The following is a 27,889-nucleotide window of genomic DNA, read 5'->3' on the forward strand; positions in this document are numbered from 1 at the left end:
TTGTGGCAAGCAGGGGCTACTCTTCGTTGCGGTGCGCGGGCTTATTGCAGTGTCTTCTGTTATTGCAGAGCATGGGCTCTAGGCGCGCGGGCTTCAGTAGTTGTGGCGCGCCAGGGCTCGAACCTCTGTCCCCTGCATTGGCAGGCGGATTCTTAACCACTGTGCCACCAGGGAAGCCCCTGTCCTGGTCACTTAAACCCCTGGAGTGCCTTATGATGAAGAGATCTTCATCGTTATCTCACAAAGCAACCCAGGCTCAGAGCAGTTAAGAATCTTGCCCAGGTCACACAGCTAGTATGTGCAACTGGTGGAGCTGGCTTCCGCCCGACTCCTGCATCCCCAGCATCAATTTGGTCCCTCTTCCACTGCCCTCCAGTTGTCCATCCTTAACACACGGGTTAACTCAAAATTTCGGAGCCCCAGCAGTCTGCAGCAGCCAGCGACCCCCGGAGGTCTCTGCACGCTCCGGCACTGGGCCCACCCCGACCGGGGCTCCCGCGCAGGGCCCCGCCCCCACTCCTCTGGGAGGGGCGGGAACGAAGCTCCCGCCGGCCTTGGCCTTCCAGAAAGTTCCCTGGGAAAGCCCGAGCGCAGAGGTCACCGGGAGGGGGAACGGGGAGCGAGCAGCTGAGGAGGGGGAAGGGGGCAGTGAGCACCTCTGGGGCCGGGATGTCGGCCCCGACCCTACGCCTGGCGCGCGGAGCAGGGAGTAGCCGCCCTCCCCTTCGGGCGTGGACGGAGCCTGTGCCCGGGCCCCGCCGCACTCCTCTCCTCCCGCCACCCCTAGCTCGCCGGTTCCCTCCCCCCGGCCACGACGGGGCGGGGGGCGGGGCCGCGGCCTTGGCCCCGCCCCCACCACGGCGCATCTCCTCCGCCTCCGTTCCAGACCCTGGGCTGGTGCCTCCACTAGCCCGGGTAGCTGGGAAATGCTTCTGGGACGCCGCCCGCTGGCCTCTCGGGGCCGTCCACGGGCAGCGGGGGAGGGGGCAGGGAAGGGACTTGAGGCTCGCGCGCCCCGGACCCGCTTCCCGCCTCAATCCGTGGCAGCCCAGACGGCAGAAGATGAAGGTTTTATTTTATTTAGTGAAACACTCTTTTGTAAGTTAATGTTTAGTGAAGACGTCCTGAGTATATGTGGGGGTAGGGCGGCCAGGAAAACGGAGCAGACTCCCCTCCCCCGGGGTTAGCTCTCTCCGCCTTTCCCCAGCTCGGTCAGGCCTCCCAGCCAATCATTCTTCCAGGCCCCGGCCCAAGTCCCAACTTGCCCACGAGCTGAGCCTCCTCGGGGAGAGGCTAGGGTGGGAAAGGAGTCAGGTGACCCAGAGGCTGGGGAGGGCAGAGGCTGAGACCCGGCAGCTCCGCCCCAGAATCAGCCGCCAACCCTGAACTGGGGACGTGCACCACACGTGCAGCCTCCCCAGGGAGCCTGAGGTGGTTGGGGGTGAGAGGAGGGGAGTTCTGTGGAGCTGCAGTAAGAGTGGAGTCCTATCCGGCTCCCCATTAGGGGAGAGGTGCCAAGGCAAACACTAATTGGGGCAGGAAGGGGGTGGGAGCGGGGTTTAACGCCGTTCTCCTAAACTCTAGGAAGGCTCAAAGTCTCCTCCGTTGGCTGCAGAGACTCCTCCATTGAGAGTCACCTCTTCTGGGTCCGAAACTGTCGGAGGAGCCACTGGACGATGAAGGGCCACAGGAGGAAGAAGAGCAGCGTGGGAACAGAGAGCCCAGTGCCGGGCCTTGGCCTCTGCCGCCAAGGGGAGAGAGTCAGGAGCCAGCCCGGGCCTCAGCACAGGCTGGGCCCTCCTTCGCAACCTGCTTGCAGAGCTCAGGTGGGAGCTTCTGCCTCCCTCTCCCCAGTCTGAGGACTGGGGCTCCCAGTTTGTCCCTGACACGTTGAGCCCTAACTCCCTCCCATATCCTCCTCCAAGGTGCCGAGAAGGCTGAAGGCTGGAGAGGCTGCTGAGTGGAGAGACTGGCTTCGAGGCGTCTCCTCTGGGCCACAAAGCAGTGACCCTGTTGGTGTGGCCCGAAGACCCCATATTGTAAAGGACATGCCACATATTTCAAATGAGGACCCTGGGTGCTCAGATTTTAGTTTCTAAATACCATTCTCTGCTGAATGGAGAAGTGGCAGATTTTAGGTCTGGAGCAGGGAAGGTAGAATTGAATGTGAGACGTCTTGTACCAGGAAGCAAGGAAGCTTTTAAAGATTAATGAGGTCAAATTACCAGAACATAGGACCCAGCTTGAAAGGGTCCCACCAAAGTTGTGACAGCCTGGGCATCAAAAAGAATGATGATTGCAGTTGACTGAAATACTGAGTCTTTAAAATCCATGAGTTCATGATGATACTCAAAGAGAAAGGGGAAATTTATCACCACTGAGGTGGCTGTTAAATCAACTCCTTACTCTAAAAATAGATAATTAAAGAGAAAGAATTAAGCACTTATTCTGCCTTCCATAAGGCACTGTATTTCAGGGAAATCCTAGATGATCAGGGAAACTCTACAGAAAAATGACAGCTAATAAATGTTAAAGGAATAATAGAATTTAAAAGTCAACGTTTTTTGTAACCAGTAAATAAATTATTGATCCAGGCAAGGAGTATCTATCAATTGTCAAAAGCTGTATGTCAGATGGGCTTGATGGGGAACTGGACATTCCCTGGCTGCAAGTGGTGGGAACAGACTGTCACCCCTTCATCCCTGCTAGTGGTCCACGCTAAAATCATTCACGGTAGGACATCCAAATATGTGTCCCTTGATGTAAAGAAAGAACATCACTTCTGATGTAATCTGGTCATGTAAACTAGCCAGGAGGCTGTCATCAGACAGACCACAAGAGTGGAACATTCTACAGGACCACTATCCAGTCTCATCCGCAAGTCAGTAGCAGGGAAGAGGGACTAGTCTAGACTAACAGAGTCTTAAGAACAGAGGCTCCTGGCCTGGACAGACAGGGAAGGTGGAAAAGGGGATTTGAATGTGGATTGTGTATTTGATGATATGAAGGAATTACTGTGTGTGATAAAATTTTGTTTTTGCTAGGTAGTAGAATGTCCTATTTTTAGAGATGCAAATCCAAGTATCTCAGGGTGGAAACCTTTAAAATCTTCAGCATATAAAATTAGTAAAAGGTAAACAATAAATGAAACCCTGGGGGGTGAGTGTTGAAAGGTTAGCCGCTGTGGATCTGAGGGAATTCCTGCCAACCTGGCTGACACCCACTGTGCCAAGGGGGTGAAGAGTCACGTGAGTGACTCCCCCGCATCCAGGAACTCAGCCGTCCCCTGCCCCCACCACTCCAGGCTTCGCAAGAACAGACTCACTCATAGTGAGTGGTGGATGCCAGCTTTGGTGGGAGACAGACCTAGGGCCACTCCCAGCTCCATTACTTAACGTTAATACTAACAATGAACCCCATATGAGAAGTCCCCCCCCCGGGCACTGCGGAAGCACCTACATGCATTATGTCATCTAATCCTCAAAGCAGCTCTCAGGCTGTGTACCCTCAGGTAAGTTACTTAACATCTCAGAGCTGTAGTTTCCTCATCAGTAAAAGGGAAATGAAAAGAAAACCTATTTCACTGGTTTGTTTTGAGGATAAAATGAGATAATGCAGGTAATGTGTTTGGCACACAGCTGGGGTTCCAGAAATGGCCGCTGTGATTTATTTTGCAGAAGCAGAGGTGTAAAGGGTAAGCAGACCTAGAAGTTGAGAGAAGGGAGTGAGGGATGCAAGGGCTGAATCTGGGTAGGGCGAGACAATAAATCTGGGAACAGAAGTCCTGACTGAGGGGCAATAGGGACACACACCCCCAGCCCCAATGCAAAGAGCAGACACATTCTGGCCCCTCCAACTGCTGGAATTCCATCTGTCCTCAGTTACTCTTCAGGCAGAGGGAGATAAGAGCAGGAAAGGAGGGCCTCTCCCAGTTCCAGGCTGGAAGCATTACTACAGACCCCCTGACTTCCTTGCCTGCGCCACGAGCCACAACATTCTCTGGAGAAGGCAGAGGTGTGAGCAGGCAGAGACGTGGGGACAAAGACAGAAGTGGCTGGATGAGGAGTCCAGAAAAGAGACCCTCAAAGTGCTGCCCCAGCCTTGCCCTGGGCCTTCGGACAGGGCTCACCTGCTTGCGGGGGACAGGCATGCTCTCCAGGCTCTGCAGTCTCCCCTGGACGTCCCGCATGCTCTCCTGCAGCGCCCGAACCGTCCCCACCAGCCATGTGTCCAATTCCTGGGGCCCCAGCAGGGTGCTTTCCAATCTCCCTGCAGTGCACAGACACACAGGGAAGGGGACTCAGGAGGCAGCTCAGCTAGGGGCAGGGTGGTGGCAGGCTGGGGCAGGTCCAGGGAGAATAAGAGTAGAGTGCGATCCCTTGTACCAAGTGTGAGTCTTGTGAAGCCCATCCATGTGGCTGAGTAATGGGCTGCCAGGGGTTTGAATCCCAGCAGGACTACCGCTTAGCTGTGTGACTTTGGGCAAGTCAGTAACTTCTCTAAGCCTCGTTGGTCAACTGAAAATTATGTCATCTCCCTCACAGGGCTGCTCGCTCTGAGGAATAAAGGAGATAATATTTATGAAAGTGCCCTTATGGGATGTGGCACACTGGAAGTTCTAGAAAGGGACAGGGCAGAACTCATTGTCCTAAGAGAGTCCCAAATGGGAGACCCAGAGAGAGAGGATGACTCTCAAGACCACGTAGGTATAGGTGAGAGAGCTGGTCTAGGAATTCTACCCCAGCTGCCCTTCCTCAGTGCCAGCCAAGAGTACAGACTCCTGGCGGCCCTCGGAGAGGAGGCCGGGCAGTGAGTTTGCCCATCCAGGCCAGTGTCTGGCTTTAACCCTTCCTGGGCAGAGGCTAGGCACTCTCTCCAGTGCCTAGCGTTGGATTTCACCTCTTCCCACGAGGGCAGCCAGGGGAAGGCCCAGGGCACCAGAACCATGGGAACGGCCAAAGCGGGTGAAGGGTCAGTCAGGGGCTCACCTTTCTTTGCAGGAGACTCGGTGCTGTTTCTGGTGTTGAGCTCTCCTCCCAGGGCGCCCCTCTGCTCTGCCCCAACCTGCTGAGAAGAGTCACAAAGTCCAAGGGGGGTGGTGGGAGCAGCTAAGGCCCAGTGGGGTAGGGAAGGGGAGGCAATGGGAGTGGGTCTCACCAGCTCAGGCTCCAGCTGCTCCATGGAATCACAGAAAACCTCAGAGTCCTGGTCCCTGGGTGGCTGGGACTCTGAGAAGGGGATGAGTAGGGTTAGTGACAAGAGGGAGGCCATGGAGGGAGGGGAGGGGGGTGCATCTAGGCAGAGGCATCTGTCCAGGGCACACTAGAGATACTGCCACAAGAGGCACAGATGGCTCCCTGAGTGGGGCTCTGGATCAGGAATCCCAGAACCTGCCCCTGGCCTCTGGGAACGCAGGCGGTCTCAGTGTCTGGGCACGAGGCGTGATAGGCACAGCGTGGCACCTAACCTGCTACCCTCCACCCTGCCTGGAGGTCCCCCCCACCTCCGGCCTGGGTTTTGCCCTCTGCCCCTCCTGCCCAGGCACTGACCTGGGCTTGGGGGTGCGGGTTCCTTGGGAAGGCAGGGAGGCTCTGGGGCAGGCTCAGCATCTCCATTCAGCACCTGCTCTTTCCAACCTGCGGAGACACAACACCCAGAGGTGGGGCTGGGAAGACATCAGGCCCCTGCTCCCCAATTAGCCATGGACTCTGCCTGAGACCCACCCCATCAGGGGCACTGGTTGCGGTCCTTACAGGGACATCACCTAGAGCCCTCTGCCCCCAGGCTCCCCTCCAACTGAGCAGCCCCCCGAGACAGTTCAGTCAGCACTAGTGGAGCTCCCAGCCTGGGGGCCTGACCTGTGACCCTTTTCAGGAAGGTCTCCGGGGGCCTCGGCATGTCAGGGATCACCTGGTACAGGGGCTCGAAGTAACCAAACATGTCCTCTGCCACCTCGCCCAGGGGCACCGTGTCGATCACCTGTGCAGGAGGGGGTCTAATGGGGAAGGGCTGGCCCCTCCCACCACTGCCCCCTTGAGCTGGGCCGCCTCCACCCTGCTTCTGCCCTGTCATACCTCTCCCCCTTGTGCCCAGTCAGGAACCAGAGACAGGCAGGGGTGGGGGAACAGCATGAAGGTGGTTAATTCCCATAGGGGTATCAACGTGCAGGAAACATAATGGGGGTCAGACTGGAAGGGTGGGGGGCAGGCCACCTGGCTGAGAGCTTGGTCACAGAGAGGAGTCTGCAGCCTCTCCCTACCCTCTGGGCCACCAGCTTCATCTCAGTGACGTAGGCGGACATGGCCTGCTCCCTGCTCATCTTGCCCAGGCTGTTCCAGGCATCCCTGGGGGACAGAAGGCTGTGAAATGCTGGTTGACAGCTGAGGCTTGTTTGCCCAGCCGATGGGGAGCTCACCATTTATAACGTCCAATAGGGTCCCAGAACCCAGGCTGGGGGACCAGGCAGGGCCCCATGGTAGCCTGCTTGTAGTAGCTGTAGAATCGCAGCATCTCTTTATAGGAGGGGCGGTAAGAGCCTGGGCAGGGGTTGGGAAGTGGGGGAGAAAGCATCACTCCCAGCTCCAAGAGGATGGAGGTGGGGGGAGAACCACCCTTGGGGAGGGCAGAGATGGCGAGGGGTCCCACCAGGGCAGCTGGACAGGGGCAGGTGGCAGAGGGGACCCCCAGGACAACTCAGGCAGGGACTTGTCTGTAAAAACTGCCAGGATCAAAGCCTCCTGGGAGGCGGACCCCAGTCGTCTTGACCCCCAAATGCGGGTCCCCATGCCCTCACCGTTCTTAGGCAGGCTCTGAATGACGCTTACTGCGGCCTGGAACTGTTTCTGGCAGTCCGGCTCTGGATTTTCATTTTCGGTACCCATACCCAGCTGCTCTGAGCCTTGGGGCCCTACTTTTGAGCGACTCTGCAAGAACAAACCTGTGTGTGAGCAGGCTCCAGCCCGCCCCACCTGCCCCCCGCCCCAACTCCTCCCTGGCACACGCCTCTGTAAGTCACTGGTCCATTTTCCAGGAGCAAACTAAGCTCTTTAGAGGCCTGAGTGAGACACCCTGGGAGGTCAGAAGCTGCGACTGAGGAGACACCTTTTCCTACCCCAAGGCAGCGTGGGTGGGGCCAGGATGGGTGGAGAGGACCTCGGTGTGTGGGTGGAGAGACAGGTGGCAAGTGCCTCTCTAGATGCACATCTCCAACTCCTAGACAGGAGAACCCGCAAGCCGAGAGGAGACAGGGCGGGGCAAACATCCTCCCACCCCGGCCCCCCATACCCCGGCTCAGCTGCCCGGCCGCCCGACACTCACCCTCAGCGCCCACTGCCCGGACACCTGGGTTCCCGCTCGCCACTAGCCGGAAGCTTCCGATTGACCTCCTGGCCGGGTCTGGCCCGGATGGGGTCGCGGAGCAAGGGGGAAAATTTAAGCCAATGAGAGAGCCCGTTTCAGATTTCTTCTACATCTCGACCACTCAACGCGGCCCTTTCGAGATTATGCAAATAGTTTAGCCGTGCCTCTCCCAATCAGGCGGGGCAAATCCGCGGGTTGGTTCCTCAACCCTGGATCGCCAGAGGCAGGCGGAAGCGCCCCCTGGTGGACACCGTGAAATGACGCTGTCTCTTGCGCCCCCCTGGTGGAAACCCGCTAGTCAGCTGAACCCAGGTCCCCCAGATTCGAGCCACGCAACTCAGCTCTCCAGACACGTAACAGGCGCTGGGGATAAAAGGGGGAATCATGTTCTGAGGTCAGGGGTTCTAAAGGAGGGACACTGGAGCTGAGTTTTGGAAGCCTTAAGAGTAAGCCAGGAGAAGAATGAGGAAGGTCATTTCTGGAGGAAGGAATTGCAGGATCAAAAGTACAGAGGAGAAGACTAAATATTTAGAAAGAATATCCAGAGAGGTGTGGAGACGCCAGCCAGCACGGACGGAATCTCTGAGTCCGGGATATCTGAAAATGGAGTAGAGCAGTAGGTGGCAAATCTAGGTCCTGAGAAACTAAGCTTTATCTTTGGGATGACACACTCCCGGCCGCCGCCGAGTGGCGGTGTGCACCCAGCCCTCCACCCCCGACCCAGGGCACTTGCTGCAGAAGACGCACATATCCCACCCCTCGCGCACAAATACGCAGGTGGTTTCTTATGTAGTAAGTGTACGCATGACACGGTCACCGGAACCCGCACTCGACGCTCATCCACAAGTTGATGCCAAGGACATCTACGCAGCGTGCGGTGGCCGTCCGAGGACGATCAAAGGCCCGGCGCGGGTGCCAACCTGTCCAAGCCGCCAACCACAGATTCTGCCGGGGTCTCCAGGCTTCGCGCCACCCCATCCTCTCCAGACCAGTCAGCTTGGAGTCTTCTACCCCTTTGGGGACGGCAACTAGCCGGGCGAGGAGAGGGTTAATCCTATGACGTCATGGCCAGAGCCTTCCTCCCTCCCCACCTCCAGTCAGTTCCCACTCCCCCCCACCCCCCACTCCTCCGGTTCGGGCTGCCCTGCCGCCCGGCTAAGCTCCCGGGACTTTCCGGGCCCGCGGACCCTAGGCCCAGGACGATCCGGCTCGCGGACCCTATCCCCTGTCTGGCTTCCTTCTGAGCCCTCAGGCGGGACGGGGAGGAGGAGGGTGGAGAGGGGTCCTGAGTCCACACTGAGTCAGGGTCCGGGGAAAGGAGAGGGTGTCTGTGCCAGAGGGCGGCCGTCGCTCCCTCCGATGCCTCCCCCCAGCACCATGGGGGCTCAGGACTCCGATAGGGCCGGGATCCCAGGACCGCTCGGAGAATGGGGAGGCGGACTCAGGAGCAGGGGCCTAACGCGGAGACTCGGGGTCGCGGGTCAGGCCCCCTCCCCACACTTCCTCTAGGGCACGGTTCCCCGCCTGGGTCACCGCCCCCTTCGCCGCCCCCTCGCACCTCCCCACGCCATCCTTGGCCCCGCCCTCTCCCTCCGGGTCCCTCCTTCCCTAACCCTCGTCCCTCCCTCTTTCCCTCCTCCCGACACCTCCTCCTCCCGACTCCCTCACGGCGCCGGTAAGTTTCTTCGCTCGACACCGCGCACAGACCCCGGGCCCGGCCCCGGCCCCGCGACCATGCTGTGCGGCCGCTGGAGGAGCCGCCATCGGCGGCGCGAGGAGCCCCCGGTGCCGGCCCAGGTCGCAGCGCCCGTCGCGCTCCCGTCCCCGCCCGCACCCCAGGACGGCGGCAACAAGAGGCCCGGGCTGCGGGCGCTGAAGAAGATGGGTCAGTGAGCGGCTGGGGCGGCTCGGCGTGGGTGCGGACGGGCCCCGGGGGCGCAGCCTGGGAGGGTTGGGGTGTTCCGGCGAGCCGTTGGTGGGCTTCCCAATGGGGCTGTGGGGAGTCCGGCGAGGGATGGAAGACCAGCACCGTTCCAGCGGGGGAGGGGAGGTCGCACCTGGGGTCACCCGAGGTCCTGGGGTCCGAGCGAGGCTCCCAGGATGGCTTTTGTTTTCCACCAGGAGGCGCCCTACCCTCGGGTCAGAAAGCCAGAGTTGCCTTCTCAGATTTGAGGGAAGTCAGTGGGGGAAAGGAAAGTAACTATGGTTTATCAAGCATCTCCCAGACACTGGCCAGCACTGGGTGGTTACAGATGTGGTGCCCTTCAATCTTCTTCACCTTCCTGAGAGGCAGGTGGTATAATCCCCATTTCACAGATGAGGAAACTGACTCAGAGAAAGTCAGGAATTTGTCTATGACCACACAGCTAATAGAGGGCAAAGTTGGTATGTCCCCCACACTGCCCCTGGCCCCGTCTCAGAACCGGGGCAAAGTGGGACTGACTGGGGGGTTGAGGGCTTGAACGAGGGGTTATGTGTGAGAGTTTTACACTTTATACAATGTAAAATACTGTAAAAGTGAAGTGGTGTAGTAGAACTGTGGTCGGTAGAATAGTTAATGAAGTGGGGCTGAGGGAACAGAGGGCAGGGCTGCCCGAAGACCTGTGTGAATCTTGGAGCAAAAATCAGAGGTCCCGATAGCCGGTCTTACCTTCTCTTTACCACTGTCCTCCACCCCTTGTTCTTTTTTTTAAGATTTTTAAATTTTATTTTATTTATTTATTTTTGGCTGCATTGGGTCTTCGTTGCTGTGCACAGGCTTCCTCTAGCTGCGGCGAGGGGAGCTTCTCTTTGTTGAGGTGCACGGGCTTCTCATTGCAGTGGCTCCTCTTGTTGCAGAGCATGGGCTTTAGGCGCAGAGGCTTCAGTAGTTGTGGCTCGTGGGCTCTAGAGCACAGGCTCAGTAGTTGTAGTGCACGGATCCACGGCATGTGGGATTTTCCCAGACCAGGGCTCGAACCCGTGTCCCCAGCATCAGCAGGCGGATGCTCAACCACCGCGCCACCAGGGAAGCCCCACCCCCCTGTTCTTACTTCTGCCTCCTCTCATTCATTTGACCTGAATTTATTGAGTGCTGTGTTCTGAGCGCCGTGCCTGGCACTCTCCTTATGGAGACAGAAGACGAGGTCTCTGCCCTACCTTTCATCAATCACACATGCATTCCACAAACATTTATTGAGTGCCTATATTATGCTCTGCCCTGGGGATTCAGCAACGAACAAGGCAGACACAGTCCTGGCCCTCAGAGAGCTGAAGTACCAGCAAGGATGTCAGACAATGAAGCAAAGAAATAAGGCTGTGAAGGAAGGACCAAGATGCTGGTGAGCCCTGGCTGCACCCTGGAGCTGGAGGGAGACTAGAGTGAGGCAGAAGGGGAGAGGCAGGTGGAGGCTGGGTCCTCAAGGCCCCTGCTTATAAGGTTATGGACTTTCTCTGGAGGGTGACAGGAGCCCGGGAAAGGTCTCAGGCCGGAGGAGAGAGGCAGGAATTTTGTAGAGTAGGGGTGGGTTGGACGAAGGCAGGGGTGAAACAAGGAGACCCACAGGAGGGAGGTTGAGGCGTCAGCTGGGCAAGCTGTGTGTGTGCGGGGGGGACGGGGAGCTCAGAAGTGGGCCGGTACAGCCGAGATGGATTCCAGAACTACAGGGAGATGCACCGGGCTGGACTTGGCAGTTGGTGGGATCTGGAAGGTGTCTCTAATGGGTGGCAGCGTCATCATCCTGTGGTCTAAGGGGCAGTGGTGGTTTGGGGAGAGGTCGATGGCCATGGGGAGTTGAGGTGCTGCTGAGATAGTCAAGGGCTGGTGTTGGGCCAGAGAAGCAGCCCCAGGAGTCAGCTGCCTGCGGGGGTTATGGGTACTCTGGGAGGGCTGAGGTGATGCTCCCGCACACCTACCTGCCTCCTCATTCCATACATTTTTGCTAAGCCCCGTCCGCATGCCAGAGCGCAGTGTCAGGGCTGGGGCTACAGAGATGGAGGACACAGCACCTTGCCCTGGGGGAATGAACAGTCTAGTGCCAGGAGCCACTTGTAGACAAATAATTACAGCTGAGCCCAAGACTCATTCCCCTTTGGCTGAGTAACGTTGAACGGGAGCTCCGGGCACCCCGTGACAGTGACACTCTTGGGAACTATGTGGGTGTCAGAATGCCATCTGCGCCACCCTCCCTCCCCGCTGACTGCGGCACCGTCCTGTTGAGTGACTGCCTTTAGAGAGAGGAATGTCAAGTCTGTGGGGAATGTCCCTTCCCCAGGCCTCACTGAGTCCAGGTGGAGGTGGAGGTGAAACCCAGCTGTCCTGGGGCCCAACTGCCCTGGCCATAAAGGCCCAGTCCTAGGTCTACCAGCCAGGTAGCTTCCACGATGACCCCTGCAGCTGCTGCCTCTCCTGAAATGACCCTGAGGGCTGTGTCCTGTCACCGCCTTTGCCACACCCCTTAGTCTAACAGAGGACAGATTTTCTTTCCGATCAGGTCAAGAGACTAGAGCAGGGAGTGGCTCAGAGTCAAAGGTGAAGAGGGGCCCAAGGAAAAGAAAGGGGGGCCATACTGGGGGAAACCGAGATGAGGGGGGACGGACAGCAGCCCCCGCATTGAGTGGGAGTCATTTGTGGAGCCTAGGGTCCACTCTGCTCCCATCTCCCGCCCCCAGGCTGGGCTGCTGGCCTGGCCTGCGCCAGGGAAGCCAGGGAACAGTTGAAGAGCTAGAAGAGGAGCCCAGTGAGCACCAGGGCAGGGCTGAGCTCGCAGTAGCCCAGATCCTACTTAATCCTCGGGCACCCCAGGGGAAGGTGCTGTCACTGTCCTCACAGATAAGAAACTTGAGGTGGAGGGGGTGAAGTCACCGGCCCAAGGCCATGCGGTTAAGAGGCAGCGTCTGTCTGCCATCAAAGCCATCGTTTTCAATGAGGGCTCTTTTTAATAAGAAACAGCGTTTCTTTTCTTTTTTTTCTTTTTAATTAATTTATTTATTTATTTATTTTTGGCTGTGTTGGGTCTTCATTTCTGTGCGAGGGCTTTCTCCAGTTGCGGCGAGGGGGGGCCACTCTTCATCGCGGTGTGCGGGCCTCTCACTATCGCGGCCTCTCTTGTTGGGAGCACAGGCTCCAGACGCGCAGGCTCAGTAGTTGTGGCTCACGGGCCTAGTTGCTCCGCGGCATGTGGGATCTTCCCAGACCAGGGCTCAAATCCATGTCCCCTGCATTGGCAGGCAGATTCTTAACCACTGCGCCACCAGGGAAGCCCTCAATGAGAGCTCATTATTGCTGGAATTAATGAATACTAATTACCACCTTTATAACACTGTGCGAGCGCTTTTCTTGTATTAGCTCGTTTAATGTCACAACCTTATGAGGTAGGTGGGACCATTAGCCTCATTTTACAAGTGAGGAAACTGAGGTTCAGAGAGGTTCAGTAACTTGCCCCGTATTCCAAGGTGGGAAGTAGCTAAGAGAGGATTTGAACCCAGGAAGTCTGGCCCAGTGTCCAAGCTCCTAACACAATGAATGAATGAGTGATTTAAGCCTGGTGGGGAGGGGCCTGCTACACCCCTCTCCCATAGTGGTTCTGCCAGCTGCCAGGGGTGTCCTCATAGGGCTGCCAAAAAATATATATCAGTATGTCCCAAATTATGTAAATATTTGATACTAAAATATTATTATTTTTTGTTCATCTGAAATTCACATTTAACTGGGCATCCTGAATTTTGTCTGGCAGCCCTATCTCCCCAGAGCCTGGAACTGTCCCTGTGCCCCGATGCTCCACCCTGCCGCTAATCCTCCTGTGAGCAGAGCACTAAGTGGGCAGAATCTGTTGCCTTCCCTCCCCCGTCGGCACACACCGCCAAGTGCCGCAGGGAAAGCGGGCTCTCCCAATGGCCTGCCCAGGGCATCTCCTGCAGGGTGAGTGGGGCTGCCAGGGGCGAGGTTGGCAGGTGGGGCGGTCTTCAGAGCAGCCCCCGGTCTGGGGAGGTGCCTGGCCTGGGTGGTGGGAGGGGTGGGCAGCCCTCCTGGTCGCGCCGGCGTGTGCCAGGCAGGGCTGGGGGGCTGGCTCTGCCCTGCATCCTGGCCCCCCTCACCTCTCCTCCTTCCTCAGCTCTGAGGAGCCCCGCTCCACGATCTCAGCCCCCAAACAGGCTTCACGCCTGGTCTGGCCCTGCGGAGAAGAGTGTTGCCACCTTTATCGCACTACGTCCACCCAGAGCAGGGGAAGCACCGCCTGCCTTTCTTGACTTTGTTGATGCTTCAAGGAATGTTATGGATTCTGGCACGGAGCTCCGCTAGGCTCTAGCCTTGGGTGTGGCAGCCAGTCAGGGCGAGGGGGACGCGTTTGGTACCCGAGGTGCTGAGGCTACCTGCTGGCTTGAGGATTCCGGTGGGAAGGAGTTTGAGACCCCTTGCCGTTGCCTGTCCCCTCCCAGAGCCTCATGGCCTCAGTCACCGGGAAAAGCTGCTCTTCCTCCCCTCCCCCCGTTGGCATGAAGCTGTCGGCTGTCGCTGTTCCCTGCATGTCTCACATTCCTACTGGAGTCCCGTGGGCCCTTCCTGAGTGTGCACTGGCGCGCACACACACACACACACACACACACCTTAGTTTCCATGCCAAGCTGACCACCTCCCACCCACCAACCCCATACACACACACACACACACACCTGATGTGCACACACCACCCTACACACACCTTCACTCCTTACATACCCTGCTCTGCATACACGCCCCGTGACCACACAGCACTCCCACCCCTGCCACCAGCCCACTCTGGCCTCTGCCCACCCCCTACATGGCCCCTGCATCCACCCCTGCCTCGGGCCACCCACACTGTTTTTAGCATACACAGCGAGTCCTCTCTGATCATCAGTGGCCCACCTGTGAGAAAGGTGGGATTGAAGGGCCAGGGATAAACTTGGCCTCCCCACAGCCCCTTGCAGCTCTGCCAGTGAGGCAGATTCCTGCCCGCAGCCTTGGCCCCAGACCACACACAGCCCAACCCGCCCAGGCTGCAGGTGGTTACTGGGAAACTGTGGGGCTGCCCGTTCCTCACCACCTCCTGGCCCCTCTCTGGGGGCTGAGATAAGCGGCTCAGGGAAGGTGTCTGGGCCCCAGCTGATGACACTGGGCGGGAGAGGGGCCCAGCTGCAAGCCATGGGACTGAGGAGCAGGGATGGAGCAGAATACCCGGGTCCTTGCCCACCCCCCACCCCCGGCACTGCCTTGGTTTCCTTCTTTGTTATCATTTACTGTGCGCCTCCTGTGGGCGGGCCCCAGACAGAGAGCCCTGTGTGCTCCTTCAGTCACACAGAGCCCTTTGGGTGAGGCCCCCCAACTCTGAACGCACCCCAGCTGCCCTGTGACCCTGGACAAGTTCGTTAGCTGCTCTGTGCCTCTTCAACAGCTTTATTGAGAATTAATTCACATCCCATACCATTCGGCCATGTAAAGTGTACAGCAGTTTCTGGCATATTACATTATCATTATTCTTATTCTTTGGCTGTGCTGTGTGGCATGCAGGATCTTAGTTCCTCCACCAGGGATCGAACCTGTGCCCCCTGCATTGAAAGCACGGAGTCTTAACCACTGCACCGCCAGCAAAGTCCCTTAATTTTTAAAAATTGTGGTAAAATATATATAACATAAAATTGGCCATGTACACCATTCTGAAGTGGGTAATTCAGTGGCATTAATTACATTCACAATATTGTGCTATTTCTAAAACTTTTCCATCACCCTAAACAGAAACTCTGTAACCATTAGGACATAAGTCACCATTCTTCCCTTTCCCCAGCCCCCGGTAACCTCTAATTTACTTTCTGTCTCTGAGTTTTTTTTAAATTGAGGTATAAGTGATATAAAATCTGTTTCTGTGAATTTGACTGTTCTAGTATCTCATGTAAATGGAATCGTACATCATTTGTCCTTCTGGGTCTGGCTTATTTCCCTTAGCATAATGTTTTCATCTTTTTTTTTTTTTTTTTTTTTTTGCGGTACGCGGGCCTCTCACTGTTGTGGCCTCTCCCGTTGCGGAGCACAGGCTCTGGACACGCAGGCTCAGCGGCCATGGCTCACGGGCCCAGCCGCTCCGCGGCATGTGGGATCCTTCCGGACCGGGGCACGAACCCACGTCCCCTGCATCGGCAGGCGGACTCGCAACCACTGCGCCACCAGGGAAGCCCGCATAATGTTTTCACGGTTCATCCGTGTTGTAACAGAGATCAGATTTCACTCCTCTTTATGGCTGAATAATAACCCACTGTATGCATAGACCACATTTTGCTTATTCATTCATTTGTTGATGGACGCTTGGGTTGTTTCCACCTTTTGGTACTGTTTGTCCTCATTTTTACTACTGTTATTTCGTGATTGTTCCCCCACCTGCTCGGTTGAGGTGGCCATGGTGCTGGCCCAGCCCAGCTCCAGGTTCAAGGCAGAGATGGATAGATAGAGAATCCATGGAAACCACGGGAGGCAGGCAGCTTGCACTCCTGCTCCAAGCAGGTAGGAATGAGGTCGAGGAAACATCTGTGGGTTTGGATCTGGTGGGACCGATAAATGTTTACTGGGTGGCTAGGCAGAGGGCCAGGCCCCTCTCAGTATCACTGCCCAGGGCCTGGGCCTGCTTCCTGACCTCACGCCCTTACCTCCCTTGGTCCTGCCCCTCCCATCTGACAGCTCAGCCCCCTCACTACCCTAGGGTTCAGAAGCTCAAGCAGTGGAGAAATAGAGGCACCCACCCAGGGACTCGGCACCTGGCCCAGCCGGGCACTTCACCCTCGTTCTGTGTGGCTTTTCCTCTGGCAGTGTGGTTGGAGGACAGTGTGGTCCAAGGGGCAGTGTGATCCGGGGGGCCTGTGCTGGTTGGGTGGGCAGAATGGAATGTCACCCCTTCCCCCAGCAGGCTCCTGGGGAGCTGGGGGTGAGAGCCAGGAGTAGGGGCCTCCTCAGCGTGGGAACCTGTCCCGGTGGGGTGCTGGTCGGGAGCTCAGCCTGCCTTTCTCCATGTCCTGTTTGCAGCAGGCTCTGGACAAAAGAGGCCTTCAGTGACTCACCTCCATTTCCAGCCTTAGTCATGCACCAGCCCCCCTCCTCCACCTCCCCCCCCCAACCTCTGGCCTTGGCATCACAGGGCTGGCCCAGTCAGGGGAGGTGGGTGCAGCTGCAGGGCCTGGCTGTCATGGGGATGAGGAGTCCCCTTTCCCATAGCTGAGGGGGTGGTGGAGGGGCGGGCTCAGCCCTGATGGCGCTGCAGGTGCCCCTGAATGCCCTGCCCCCCACTCTGTTGTTCCTCAGGATGAGAGAATGCAGAGGTTGCCTGGATGTGGGGAACCTGTGGGGATAGGGGCCTGAGGGTCTGGTGAGTCTCTTGGCCTGGCCCATGCCAAGTTCCAGCTCTTTACCTGGAAGAAGGAGGGTTCCACCTCCCCTTCCTGGCTAGGTGGCACTGAGTGGGCATTGACCCTTCCAGAAGGCCACAGTCTAAACCCTGAGAGACCCCTTGGAGCCATTAGGGTCACAAATTGGCCCCAAGGGGGACCATAGCCTCTTAAGGATGGCAGGTTTCTCCTCCTGCCCCTGAGTCCATGATTCTCCATTATAGTCACTCTCAAAGTCATAAGGTAGCTTTTTTTTTTTTTTCATAAGGTAGCTTTTTAAACATACAGATGTCCAACCCCCAACCTGTACCTGCTGGATGAGAATCTCTGGGTCATGGGTTTTGCAACCTCCACCAGGTGATTCTGATGCACAGCCGGAGTTGAGAAACCCTGACCCACAAGGCTGCTGCCCTGACATCTGGACAGATGGCTCAGGGCTGGGGCTAGAATACACTTAGTCCCCAGCTGTCTGTCCATCTGCCTCCCCTTTCAGAAAACACTGGCTGCAAGCCTGGCTCTGGGACAAGCACTGAGGTGTGGATATCCCAGCGCTTGGGCTTATTAAGGTCCACTGAAATTACAGTTTAGGTGGGGTGATTTAATTAAAGTAAAAAGTGTTGCTGGTGGTCAGGGAAGGAGAACTCCTATTTGAGGACAAATCAGGAAAGACTTCCTGGAGGAGGTGGTCCTTGAAGGACCCCAGTCTGAGGAAGAGATGGGAGAATGATCCTACAAAGGCTCCTAGAGAGAGTGAGAGGAAGCCCCAGGAATTTAGACTTGATTCCTCAGGTCAGGGTTTGCAGCTGGGCAAGCAGAGTCCTTGGGGCCACAAAGCCTAAAGCCAAACCCAGTATTGGGAGCTTGTTAAAATAAAGGGAGGAAGAGAGGCCCACTGTCTTGTTTCTTTTGGCCCAAACAGTGGTGTTTTGGGGGTTTTTTGTTTCAATTTGATTTAATTGCCAACATTGAAAAATCTGGAGGCGTCACATATAAATCCAGATTCGGTTCCCTGGGAACTCTGGGCCTTCATCCACTCCTGGCTGCCTCCGTCCTTCCGAAGGGTGTGGACCCTACAGTTTGTCTGGTTTCCACACGTTCTGTTGTCCCCTGGCTCATAAACCTTTGGTTCTGACCCCTGCTGAGGAAGATCTGAGCAGGGTGTGGCCCTACCAGGATGGGCAGCATCTTGACTGAATTTTGGATTTTGTAGCAGCTACTATTGTGGTCTCCATTTTATGAATGGCGAACATGAGGCTTAGAGCTGTCACAGGGTAGTGCCACCAAGGCCGTGTAACTGGGGAGTGACAGAGCTGGTATTTGACTCCTCGGACCCTGCTCTTTCGTAGGTCCTCAAGCCCAGGGTGGTTGCAGGGAGTTGGGGGAGGGAGGAGGATAGAAGGAGCAGAGGGGTCAGTGTAGTGGCCAAGGGCGAAGGTGCTGGAGCCTGACCTCCAGGGTCTGAAGCCTGCTTCTGCCACTCCCCAGCCATGGAATTCTGGCAAGTTGCTGAAGCATCTCTGCACTTGTTTTCTCGTGTGTTAACACGTGAGTGGGGTCTGGCATGTAGTAGGTACTTTGTAAGCATTTTGTCTTATTAAGAAGGATGGACGCTGTGACCGGAGAGCACATGTGGGCTCAGGGGTTACACGGGGTTGTGACAGTGGCTGGGCAAGGGGGATACCAAGTGTCACAGGAGATCATGCTTTCAGCTGGGCCCCACCAGGGCATCTGGAGATCAGCCCCAGGCTGGCCAAGGCAGGACTGGGCCTGGCATGCTTGGTCTGAGACCCTGGAGCCAGAGTGACCTCTGCTGTCCTCCCTTGTCTTCGGGAAAGCAGAGGTGAGGAGCTTGGGTTGCAGCAGGAAAGATTTAGGTTAGATAGTGAGACTACCCTCTTGATGGTCAGGTTTTCGTGTCAAGGGAAAAGGCTGTTGATGGCAGATTCCAGGCTTGAAGGCTGGAGGCCGTGATGGAGGGGAGTGGCAGAAAGAGTGACCTTTAGCGAGGCCTGAGTCCCAGGCGCCGCCTTGGGCTCTGCTCTGAGGGCCTCCAGACGAGGCTGCTTGACACGGGGGAGGGCAGGCCTGTTACTGGCACCCCTCCCAGGGTGGCCTGGGTGGGACACACCAAGCACAGGCCTTGGGGCCAAAGAGCCTACAGCCAAAGCCGGTATTGGGGCCTGTTACAGGGAGAGGAAGAGCCGCCTGGGAGAGTTTACAGAGGCTTGGGGAGGAGGCCGCACCTCCCTGCTGGGAGGAGGGTGGAGGGAACCTGCAAGCAGGGCCAGCCAGGATGCCCATCCCCTCCCGCCCCCGCAGGCCTGACGGAGGACGAGGACGTGCGCGCCATGCTGCGGGGCTCCCGGCTCTGCAAGATCCGCTCGCGGACATGGCAAAAGGAGCGGCTGTACCGGCTGCAGGAGGACGGCCTGAGCGTGTGGTTCCAGCGGCGCATCCCGCGCGCGCCTTCGCAGCACATCTGTGAGCTGGGGCCCGGGCGGGCGCGGGCAGGCTGGGGACAGTGGAGGCCCGGCCCCGCCGCCCTGACCCGGCCGCGCGCGTCCCGTCCCTCTCCGCAGTCTTCGTGCAGCACATCGAGGCCGTCCGCGAGGGCCACCAGTCCGAGGGCCTGCGGCGCTTCGGGGGCGCCTTCGAGCCGGCGCGCTGCCTAACCATCGCCTTCAAGGGGCGTCGCAAGAACTTGGACCTGGCGGCGCCCACGGCCGAGGAGGCGCAGCGCTGGGTGCGCGGTCTGGCCAAGCTGCGCGCGCGCCTCGATGCCATGAGCCAGCGCGAGCGCCTCGACCAATATCCTCCCGGGGAAGGCAGCGGACCGCGCGGGGAGGGGGGCCGGCCGTGTGCCGGGAGGACCCTCAGGCCCAGGGGAGGCGTGGCTCCGCCCTTAGGGACCCGCGGTTTGAGATAGAGCCCCTTGTCTTAAGAACCGAGGGTGGTGACGGGGAGCCCGTTCCCGTGGAGGACGTGCGGCTGGGGCACTCAGGGGGTCCACAGGCTGAGGGGAAACCACAGCCCCCAAACCTGGGAGCCCCCAGGGCGGGGGTGGGGGTATGCCATACCTGTCAGTTACCTGTCAGCAGGGGGCTGGGCCCAGCCTGTCTCTAGTATTTCTTGAGCACCCACACCTGGATCCACTTCTATCTGCATCGAGCGGACTCCAACCAGGACAGTAAGATGAGCTTCAAGGAGATCAAGAACCTGCTCCGCATGGTCAACGTGGACATGAACGACATGTACGCCTACGGCCTCTTCAAGGTGGGCATCTGCCACCATTCTGGCCTCTGCTCTCTGCCCTCCCCCAGCCATCTGGGTCATCAGTTCCCTCCCCCTTCCCACCTGCCCTCTGCCTTCCCCCAGCCATCTGAGCCACCAGTTCCCTCCCCCTTCCCACCTGCTCTCTGCCTTCCCCCAGCCATCTGAGCCACCAGTTCCCTCCCCCTTCCCACCCGCCAGCTTTTGTGGAGAGTGGCCTCTCTCTGCAGAAAGGCCACATCTGGGCCTAGGTACACTTTCAACCCAGTGAAGCCACTGGGCCAGGATGGGAGTGCTGGCCCAGAGCTCCTTTCCTCACCCTCAGGCAGAGCCCAGGTAGGGAGGACCTCAGGCTCACGGGTACACACAGGAGCGCACCCCCCTCCACTGTGGCATGTGTGGCACCTCCACACGTGACCATGTACACCCCACATGTGGGAGCACAGACGGGGCCCACGTAGGTGGGCTGTGCATCCGTGGCCCAGTTGGATCACGTGGAGACACCTGTGTGGATGTTGACTGTGACCCCAAAAGACAGAAGGGGCCACGGCACCAGTGCACCTGGGCCGATAGCGCCACGTGAATTCTGTTATGTGTTGCTCACTGCCCCTGGGTGTGAACGTGTGAGGCTGAGAACGGTAGCGTATACACACGGGAGGGGGGATTCTGGCACCGGGGCTCAGCCCTGCCCGGGGCTCAGCCCTGCCCGGGGCTCACAGTGTCTCCTCCCACATCTTGATTCTTGGAGTAGGTCGTGGGGCAGAGGAACAGGCAATGAACCCGAGTCCTTTCTTAGAATCCCAGCCCTGTGATTTAGCAGCTGTGTGAGTCTGAGTGAGACCCGGAGCCTGGCTAGCTTTCAGTTTCTCCACCTGTGAAACTGTGGACAGTGCCTCCTTCCCAGACGTGGTGGATGACGGGCGTGTCAGCGCAGGCCAACTCTCCCAGGGTGTCCTCCTCCTCTGAATCTCTCCCTCCTGTTCTCCAGGAGTGTGACCGCTCCAACAATGAGTGGCTGGAGGGGCCTGAGATCGAGGAGTTTCTGCGACGGCTGCTGAAACGCCCCGAGCTGGAGGAGATCTTCCATCGGTACTCGGGCGAGGACCGGGTGTTGAGCACCCCCGAGCTGCTGGAGTTCCTGGAGGACCAGGGTGAGGATGACGCCACACTGGCCCACGCCCAGCAGCTCATCCACACCTATGAGCTCAACGAGACAGGTGAGGGGTCTGACAGATGGGGCTGGGGCCAACACGGCCCAGGGCTCGGCATCTGACAGGTCCGGGTTCCCAGCTAAGTGGGCTCTGCTATTACAGGCTGTGGGCACCATCTTGGGCAGGTTACCTTGCCTCTCTGAGACTCAGCTGCCACATCTGTAAAATGGCATAGTAATGTACCGTCCTCACAGGGTTGGGTTGAAATTAAATGGCATAACTTGGGAGTCCCCTGGTGGCCTACTGGTTAGGATTCCAGCCTTTCACTGCCGTGGCCCGGGTTCAATCCCTGGTCGGGAAACAGATCCCGCAAGCTGCGAGGTGTGGCCAAAAAAAAAAAAAAAAGGCGTAACTTACGTGGAGTCCAGTCAGTAGACAGGTGCTCACTATTACTAAGTTGAGTGAGCTTTGAGGCATTTTAGGGCCAGACAAAGGGGTCCCCCGTGATGCTCTCTTCTGCCCATTCCTTCAGCCAAGCAGCACGAGCTGATGACTCTGGATGGCTTCATGATGTACCTGTTGTCGCCTGAGGGGGCTGCCCTGAACCCGGCCCACACGTGTGTGTTCCAGGACATGAACCAGCCCCTGGCCCACTACTTCATCTCCTCCTCCCATAACACCTACCTGACCGACTCTCAGATCGGTGGGCCCAGCAGCACCGAGGCCTATGTTAGGTACCATAGTGGGGGGGATGGTGGGAGTGAACATGTCTGGGAGCCAGTTTGGGGATGGACATGGGGCTCAGCTCCCGCCATGGGCTTCCTGGGGCCTACCTGGGGGCCTGTCCATCGCCCTGCTCTGTGCCACCCATATGACACCTTGCCCATCCATCCATCTGTCCGCAGAGCCTTTGCCCAGGGATGCCGCTGTGTGGAGCTTGACTGCTGGGAGGGGCCAGGAGGGGAGCCGGTCATCTACCATGGCCACACCCTCACCTCCAAGATCCTCTTCCGAGACGTGATCCAGGCAGTGCGTGACCATGCCTTCACGGTGAGCCCTGGGACTCCCACGCCCAGCCCCAGAGCCTTCCCCATGACATCAGCTGGTCTCGGTCCTTCCAGAAGAAACCCCTGGGACTTCCCTGGTGGTCCAGTGGTTAAGATTCTGTGCTTCCACTGTAGGGGGCACGGGTTCGATCCCTGGTCAGGGAACTAAGATCCTGCATGCCGCGTGTGGCACGGCCAAAAAAACCCCAAAACAAAAAACCCCCCGAAACAAAAGAAACCCCTGCCCAGGGACTCACTTTCACCAAGTCCTGCTGGGACAACTGCCCAATGGGGTAGAATAAAGCTGGGTGAGAGGCTCCCTTCTCCCACCCTTATATTTAGTAAATGTATTAAAATCGTAAAATTTCCAGAAGAAAACCTTGTGGGTAGGGAAGGACCTTTTAATCGTGACTCGCAAAGAGAAAATCGTGAAAGAGAGGCTCTGTGTTGCACCTACATAAAATTGCAACTTCTGTCGAGCTATACAAACCTTACCGTCAGCAAATGATGGGCTGGGACCAAAAGTGTGCAACCTAAACGACATGGTCAGTGTCATTAACAGATAAAGAACATTTGTAAAAGAAAAACATTCCTGCAGCCACCCTCAGCTCCCCAGACACTCCACCCCTTCCCCGAGGCCCCAGATCTGACCTCTGCCCCTCCACGTGCACACTGACCCCAGTGTGTCCCATATCCACGCACTCAGTCTCCCCCAGAGTGGGTTCTGCAGAGCCCTGCCTTTGCCTGCCTGGCCTGAAAGGGGTTGGGGGCCGGGCATAGCAGGGGTCCTGGTGGGGGAGGGGTGAGTGACTGAGCTGCTGCCCTTCCCTCCCACAGCTGTCTCCGTACCCCGTCATCCTGTCCCTCGAGAACCACTGTGGGCTGGAGCAGCAGGCTGCCATGGCCCGTCACCTCCACACCATCCTAGGGGACATGCTGGTGACGCAGCTGCTGGACTCCCAGAACCCTGAAGAGCTGCCGTCCCCAGAGGTGATGCTCCCGAACCCCCAGCCTGGGCGGGGGGAGGGTCTGGCTCCGAGGGCCACATCCACCTCCCTTGTTCAGGCCCCCTCCCCTCTCTCTGTCTTAACCTTCCTCCGCTTCTCCGTTCATCTGACATCTGCCACCCTGTGGTCTTGCCACTTGTCTGCCTTCCATTTTGACTAGACACACCCCACCCTGTCACCTGGCATCGAAGGCCCTCTACGACCTGGCCCTGACCTCCCCGCTCTGCCTTCTGCCCACGGAGTCCTGCAGGCTCGGCCATTCCCATCTCAAAGGCCTTGGTTGACACTGTCTCTTCCATCTGAAGCTCCCTTCCTAGCCATCTGTGCTCGCCAAGCGCCACCTGCTTAGAGCTCTAGCTCAGCGTAAAGGGCCTCTTCCTGTGGCCTTAACAACTTCCTCAGCTCTCTGGCCAGAAGTGGTCCTTCCTCCTTTCCTCCCAACCCCCAGAGCATTTCATCTGCCCCTTCAGGACACTCATCCTTTTGGGGCTCTTTGAGAAAACTCTCCTCCTCCTTCCAATCCCAAATTATGCAAGGAATGTAGGTTCACCTTTGTGTGTGATTTTTTTGTCGGTATGAAAATAACATACATATGGTAAAAGAAAAAATGGAGCCGCAGAAAAGCATACACAATGGAACACGGATTTTCCTCCACTCACGCTCCCCCCGTCCTATTTCTGGAGAAGTGAGCATCTTCAGCAGTGTCTTGTGTATCCTTCCAGAACTTTCCCACGCATCTATATAGCTATGTACATAGCTATCTTCTCTTTCAAATGGTGCACGAAGATCACGTGAACACATATTCTACATGCGCTTCTTTCACGAGATCTTTTTTGAAGAGAGCACCGTCTCTTTCAACCCTGAGCCGCCTCATTCCTTTTACTGGCTGCTGTGTAGGATGCTGATGCTTAGAGGGACCCCATTAGCCAGTCCCCTGTGGATGGGGCTGTTTCCCTCATAGGTTTCTTCCTATTAGAAACATCACTCATCTGTGTCTCCTTCGCTGCTCGCCACCCTGGGCCAGCCCCTCACACAGTGGTGGCTGAGTGATAGACTGACCAGCCGACACAGGGGCAAAAGGGCTTAATTTTTCCGTGTTGGTCTCTACAGCAGCTGAAAGGCCGGGTCCTGGTGAAGGGGAAGAGGCTGCCAGCTGCTCGGAATGAGGACGGTCGAATTCTGTCAGACCGGGAGGAGGACAACGAAGACGAGGACGAAGAAGAGGAGGCGGGGGCCCCAGAGCAGAGGCGGCGGGTGAGTGGGCCTGGCTGGGCCAGCCCGGGCTGGGCAGGGGCTTGAGGCCACTGTGGAGCTTGGGGGCAGGTGGCAGAGGGAAGGAAGGTGGGAGGACCAGGGGTCTGGAGCGGGCAGACCCCCGCTGAGGCTCGTCTCCCAGGCCAAGCAGATCTCCCCGGAGCTGTCGGCCCTGGCCGTGTACTGCTGTGCCAGCCGCCTGCGGACCCTGCGCCCTGCCCCAGCCCCGCCCCAGCCCTGCCAGGTCAGCTCCCTCAGCGAGCGCAAGGCCAAGAAGCTCATCCGAGAGGCAGGTAGGAGCCGGGACGTCGGGCCTCTGGGGGACCTGCAGGCTCCTGGTGGGTGGTAGGTGCTGAAGTTGATCTGGAAAGGAGTGCGAAAGGGCTTCGGGGGCAGTGAAAAGAGGGGCTCAGGGAATGAGTGCCCAGCGCATGCCCGGCACCCGGCCAGGCGTACGTAGAGGGAAAAGGGCACAGGGAAGGGGGAGGCTGCTGTCTGCCTTCACCAGCTCACAGCCTAGTGGTGGGGCCAGACACAGATGGACAATTACGGTGCCGGGTGATCAGTCGGGCAGGACAGGCATGACGGAGGCTGGGGAAGCCCAGCAGGAGGGGGTGAGACCAGAGAAGGGTTCCCGAGCAAGTGGTGGCTGAGAAGACACCTGACTGAAGGATGAGGCGGAAGCAGCCAGGTGAAGAGGGGGAGGGGACTTCAGACAGGAGGAGCAGGTTGGCCCAAGGCCTGGAGGCTTGAGGTACAGGAAGGGTTCCTGGAACCAGAGGCGTGGCTGGAGGAGTGCTTGTGGGATGAGCCATGAAAGACAGGGGATGCCAGCCTGGGGCCAAGTGCTCCACCCACCAAGTTGGGAACGTGGGGACTTGGGGTGGGAGGCAGTGTCAGGCGGCGGGAGCGGGGGGGGGGTCCCTGCCCCTCTCTGGACTTCAGCAGCCTCCTTGTGAGGACCCCCGTCCCCTCATCAGAGAGAACAAGGAGCCGGGGCGGGGGAGCTGGGGATGGGAGTTCAGCCTCTGTTCCCAGCTTGTCTCTGGAGGTGGGGGAGGGGAGGGGACAGGCCCTGGCACCCGGTGAGCCACAGCCCAGGGGCTGTCACAGTCCTGCCCCAACTCTCGCTCAGGGAACAGCTTCATCAGGCACAATGCCTGCCAACTGACCCGTGTCTACCCACTGGGGCTGCGGATGAACTCCGCCAACTACAACCCCCAGGAGATGTGGAACTCGGGCTGTCAGCTGGGTGAGTGGGAGCGCCGGGGAGAGGGGGTGGGCAGGGGGCCACGGCGGCCCCAGCGGTGATGAGGCCGCACAGCTTTCCAGAAGGTGGAGAAATGAGTCCTATAGATGCCAGTGATTAAAAGACTGATCAACAAGGAAGGTGGGGAAACACAAAGCAGGCTCGTTTGTGTAAACGAGCCAGTGCACAATCTCAAAACTTTTCATGCAGGTGGAAATTCAAAACCTCCGCTCCCACGTGCCCCTCATACACACACACGCACAGCCCGGCAGTCCCCACTAAGCAACGCTGACGAGCGTGTGTTCTGGAGGGAGGCTGAGCAGAGCCGAAGGAGAGGAGCCTGGTCCCCTTGGGGGCAGGGAGGGAAACATGGGGCTTCCTTGGATCCTGCCTCTGGCCCGGCCCCAGCCCCACCCTCCGGCTCCAGCTGTGGAGGCTGCCGTGAAACCCCCCAGCCATGGTAGGGGTGGGATATCACTATCCAGGCAGTGGGACCCTGGGCCCTCTCTAGAGAGAGCTGAGTCCTCGCCCCATGAGGTGTGTCCGGTGGGGAGGGCAGTGAGACTCTTGAAACTGAGCAGTGAAGAGAGGGCCGCTGAGAGCCCCTGCCCTGCCCCCGCTGTGTCCACAGTGGCCCTGAACTTCCAGACGCCAGGTTATGAGATGGACCTCAATGCCGGGCGCTTCCTTATCAATGGGCAGTGCGGCTATGTCCTGAAACCTGCCTGTCTGCGGCAGCCTGACACAACCTTTGACCCCGAGTGTCCTGGACCCCCCAGAACGACTTTCACCATCCAGGTCAGCAGCCTGGACCACACCCTGCCTGGGGTCCCTGTCTGCGGGGTGCCAGCCTGAGGATAGCAGAGGCCTGGGGACGGCTCGCGGGAGGGCGGTCTGCCTCCAGGTCCTGAGCAGGAGGGCCAGGCTGCAGCTCCCCTCGCTCCCGCGCAGGTGCTGACCGCGCAGCAGCTGCCCAAGCTGAATGCCGAGAAGCCAAACTCCATCGTGGACCCGCTGGTGCGCATTGAGATCCACGGGGTGCCCGCAGACTGTGCGTGCAAGGAGACCAACTACGTGCTCAACAACGGTGGGGGCCCTGCTGGGGCGAGCTGGGGGCAGATAGCGGGGAGCGGGGCAGGTGCAGGGCGGGCTCTTGACGGTCAGGCCTGCGCCCTAGGCTTCAACCCCCGCTGGGGACAGACCCTGCAGTTCCAGCTGCGGGCTCCGGAGCTGGTGCTGGTCCGGTTCGTGGTAGAAGATTATGACGCCACGTCCCCCAATGACTTTGTGGGCCAGTTTACACTGCCTCTCAGCAGCCTGAAGCAAGGTTGGTGGGGTTGACGGGGGTGGAAGGAGAAGGGGGGCCGGGCCTCCAAGACCCTGTTCACCCGGGCTGCCCACTCCCTCTGAGAGCCTGGCCCCGCAGGGCGGTGGGCAGAGAAGCTGACACCGGGCTACCCTCCCGGCAGGATACCGCCACATCCACCTGCTTTCCAAGGACGGGGCCTCACTGTCACCAGCCACCCTCTTTGTCCACATCTGCATCCAGCGCTCCTGACGGCACAGCTGAGCCACCCTGGGTTCTGCAGGTGCCAGTCTGCATCCGTCAGCGGAGGCCCTCTCCTCCTCTGGAGAGGAGGGGTGACGGAGGGCCAGCCCTCCAGCCTCCCACTTAGCCTGCCCGCCAGGATCTGTTCTCAACTGGGTGCTGAGGGCCGCCTCAGCCCCTCCTGAAGAACAGGCAGTTGATCTTTTCCCTGGGCTGTGAGATGCCCCCAGCTCCTCAGGTGCTCAGCCCACCTGGTCGTCGTGGCTTCTGAAGAGCCAGGCCCGTTGCTGCCAGGAGACTTGGGGAGCAGGACATGTAAGCCCTCAGCCACTCTCTGCCCCGTCCCAGCCTCCTTCCCACAAGGAGCCCAGCCACCCCCTTGCCCCCTCCCCAGGCGTTAGCCACCCCGTAAGGCCCTCCTTCCCCCTCCAGGCTTTCTGGGCTCCTCCCTCCAGCTCTGGAACCTGAGCGCTGCTCCCTTGTTAAAGCAAGCAGGGAGAGGGAGGCTCAGCCCTGGGTAAACCTAGGAGGAGATTTTTAACTTGTCTTAGAAGAGCCCTGGAGAGGACAGCAGAACAAAATAAAGAAGCAAGTTTACTTTACCACTGCCACGCCCTGAGCACCTCTGAGGCCACACC

General features: G+C 58.4%; 2 protein-coding genes across 14 annotated transcripts; one reads left to right on the forward strand and one right to left on the reverse strand.

The window, feature by feature from the left end:
- On the reverse strand, nucleotides 1-8,430 carry ACBD4 (acyl-CoA binding domain containing 4). 10 transcript variants are annotated; one of them, XM_060290373.2, is made up of 10 exons: nucleotides 7,318-8,251; nucleotides 6,794-6,923; nucleotides 6,416-6,536; nucleotides 6,260-6,359; nucleotides 5,859-5,979; nucleotides 5,550-5,636; nucleotides 5,158-5,228; nucleotides 4,989-5,067; nucleotides 4,130-4,269; nucleotides 1-132 (listed from the first exon to the last, which is right to left on the reverse strand). In XM_060290373.2, the coding sequence occupies exons 2-10, from the start codon at nucleotides 6,879-6,881 to the stop codon at nucleotides 94-96; spliced, it is 846 nt and encodes a 281-aa protein (XP_060146356.1). In that variant the 5' UTR covers nucleotides 6,882-6,923; nucleotides 7,318-8,251; the 3' UTR covers nucleotides 1-93. The 10 variants fall into 10 exon arrangements, with proteins under 10 accessions (XP_060146356.1, XP_030704777.1, XP_060146362.1 ...); XM_030848917.3 differs by lacking the exon at nucleotides 1-132 and adding an exon at nucleotides 1,052-1,741 and having other exon boundaries at nucleotides 7,318-8,248; XM_060290368.2 differs by lacking the exon at nucleotides 1-132 and adding an exon at nucleotides 8,280-8,428 and having other exon boundaries at nucleotides 1,881-4,269; nucleotides 7,318-7,395.
- Nucleotides 8,168-27,853, forward strand: PLCD3 (phospholipase C delta 3). 4 transcript variants are annotated; one of them, XM_030848907.3, is made up of 15 exons: nucleotides 8,168-9,244; nucleotides 19,045-19,206; nucleotides 19,305-19,533; nucleotides 19,869-19,998; nucleotides 20,984-21,212; nucleotides 21,679-21,880; nucleotides 22,052-22,196; nucleotides 23,030-23,182; nucleotides 24,310-24,453; nucleotides 24,596-24,746; nucleotides 25,589-25,705; nucleotides 26,334-26,500; nucleotides 26,654-26,789; nucleotides 26,880-27,029; nucleotides 27,172-27,853. In XM_030848907.3, exons 1-15 carry the CDS (start codon nucleotides 9,094-9,096, stop codon nucleotides 27,258-27,260), a joined length of 2,355 nt encoding a protein of 784 aa, XP_030704767.1. In that variant the 5' UTR covers nucleotides 8,168-9,093; the 3' UTR covers nucleotides 27,261-27,853. The 4 variants fall into 4 exon arrangements, with proteins under 4 accessions (XP_030704767.1, XP_060146349.1, XP_060146348.1 ...); XM_060290366.2 differs by having other exon boundaries at nucleotides 8,172-9,034; XM_060290365.2 differs by lacking the exon at nucleotides 8,168-9,244 and adding an exon at nucleotides 10,442-10,679.
- The last annotated feature ends 36 nt before the right edge of the window (nucleotides 27,854-27,889 follow it).

The sequence above is a fragment of the Globicephala melas genome, chromosome 20 (assembly GCF_963455315.2).
Source record: "Globicephala melas chromosome 20, mGloMel1.2, whole genome shotgun sequence".
NCBI lineage: Eukaryota > Metazoa > Chordata > Mammalia > Artiodactyla > Delphinidae > Globicephala > Globicephala melas.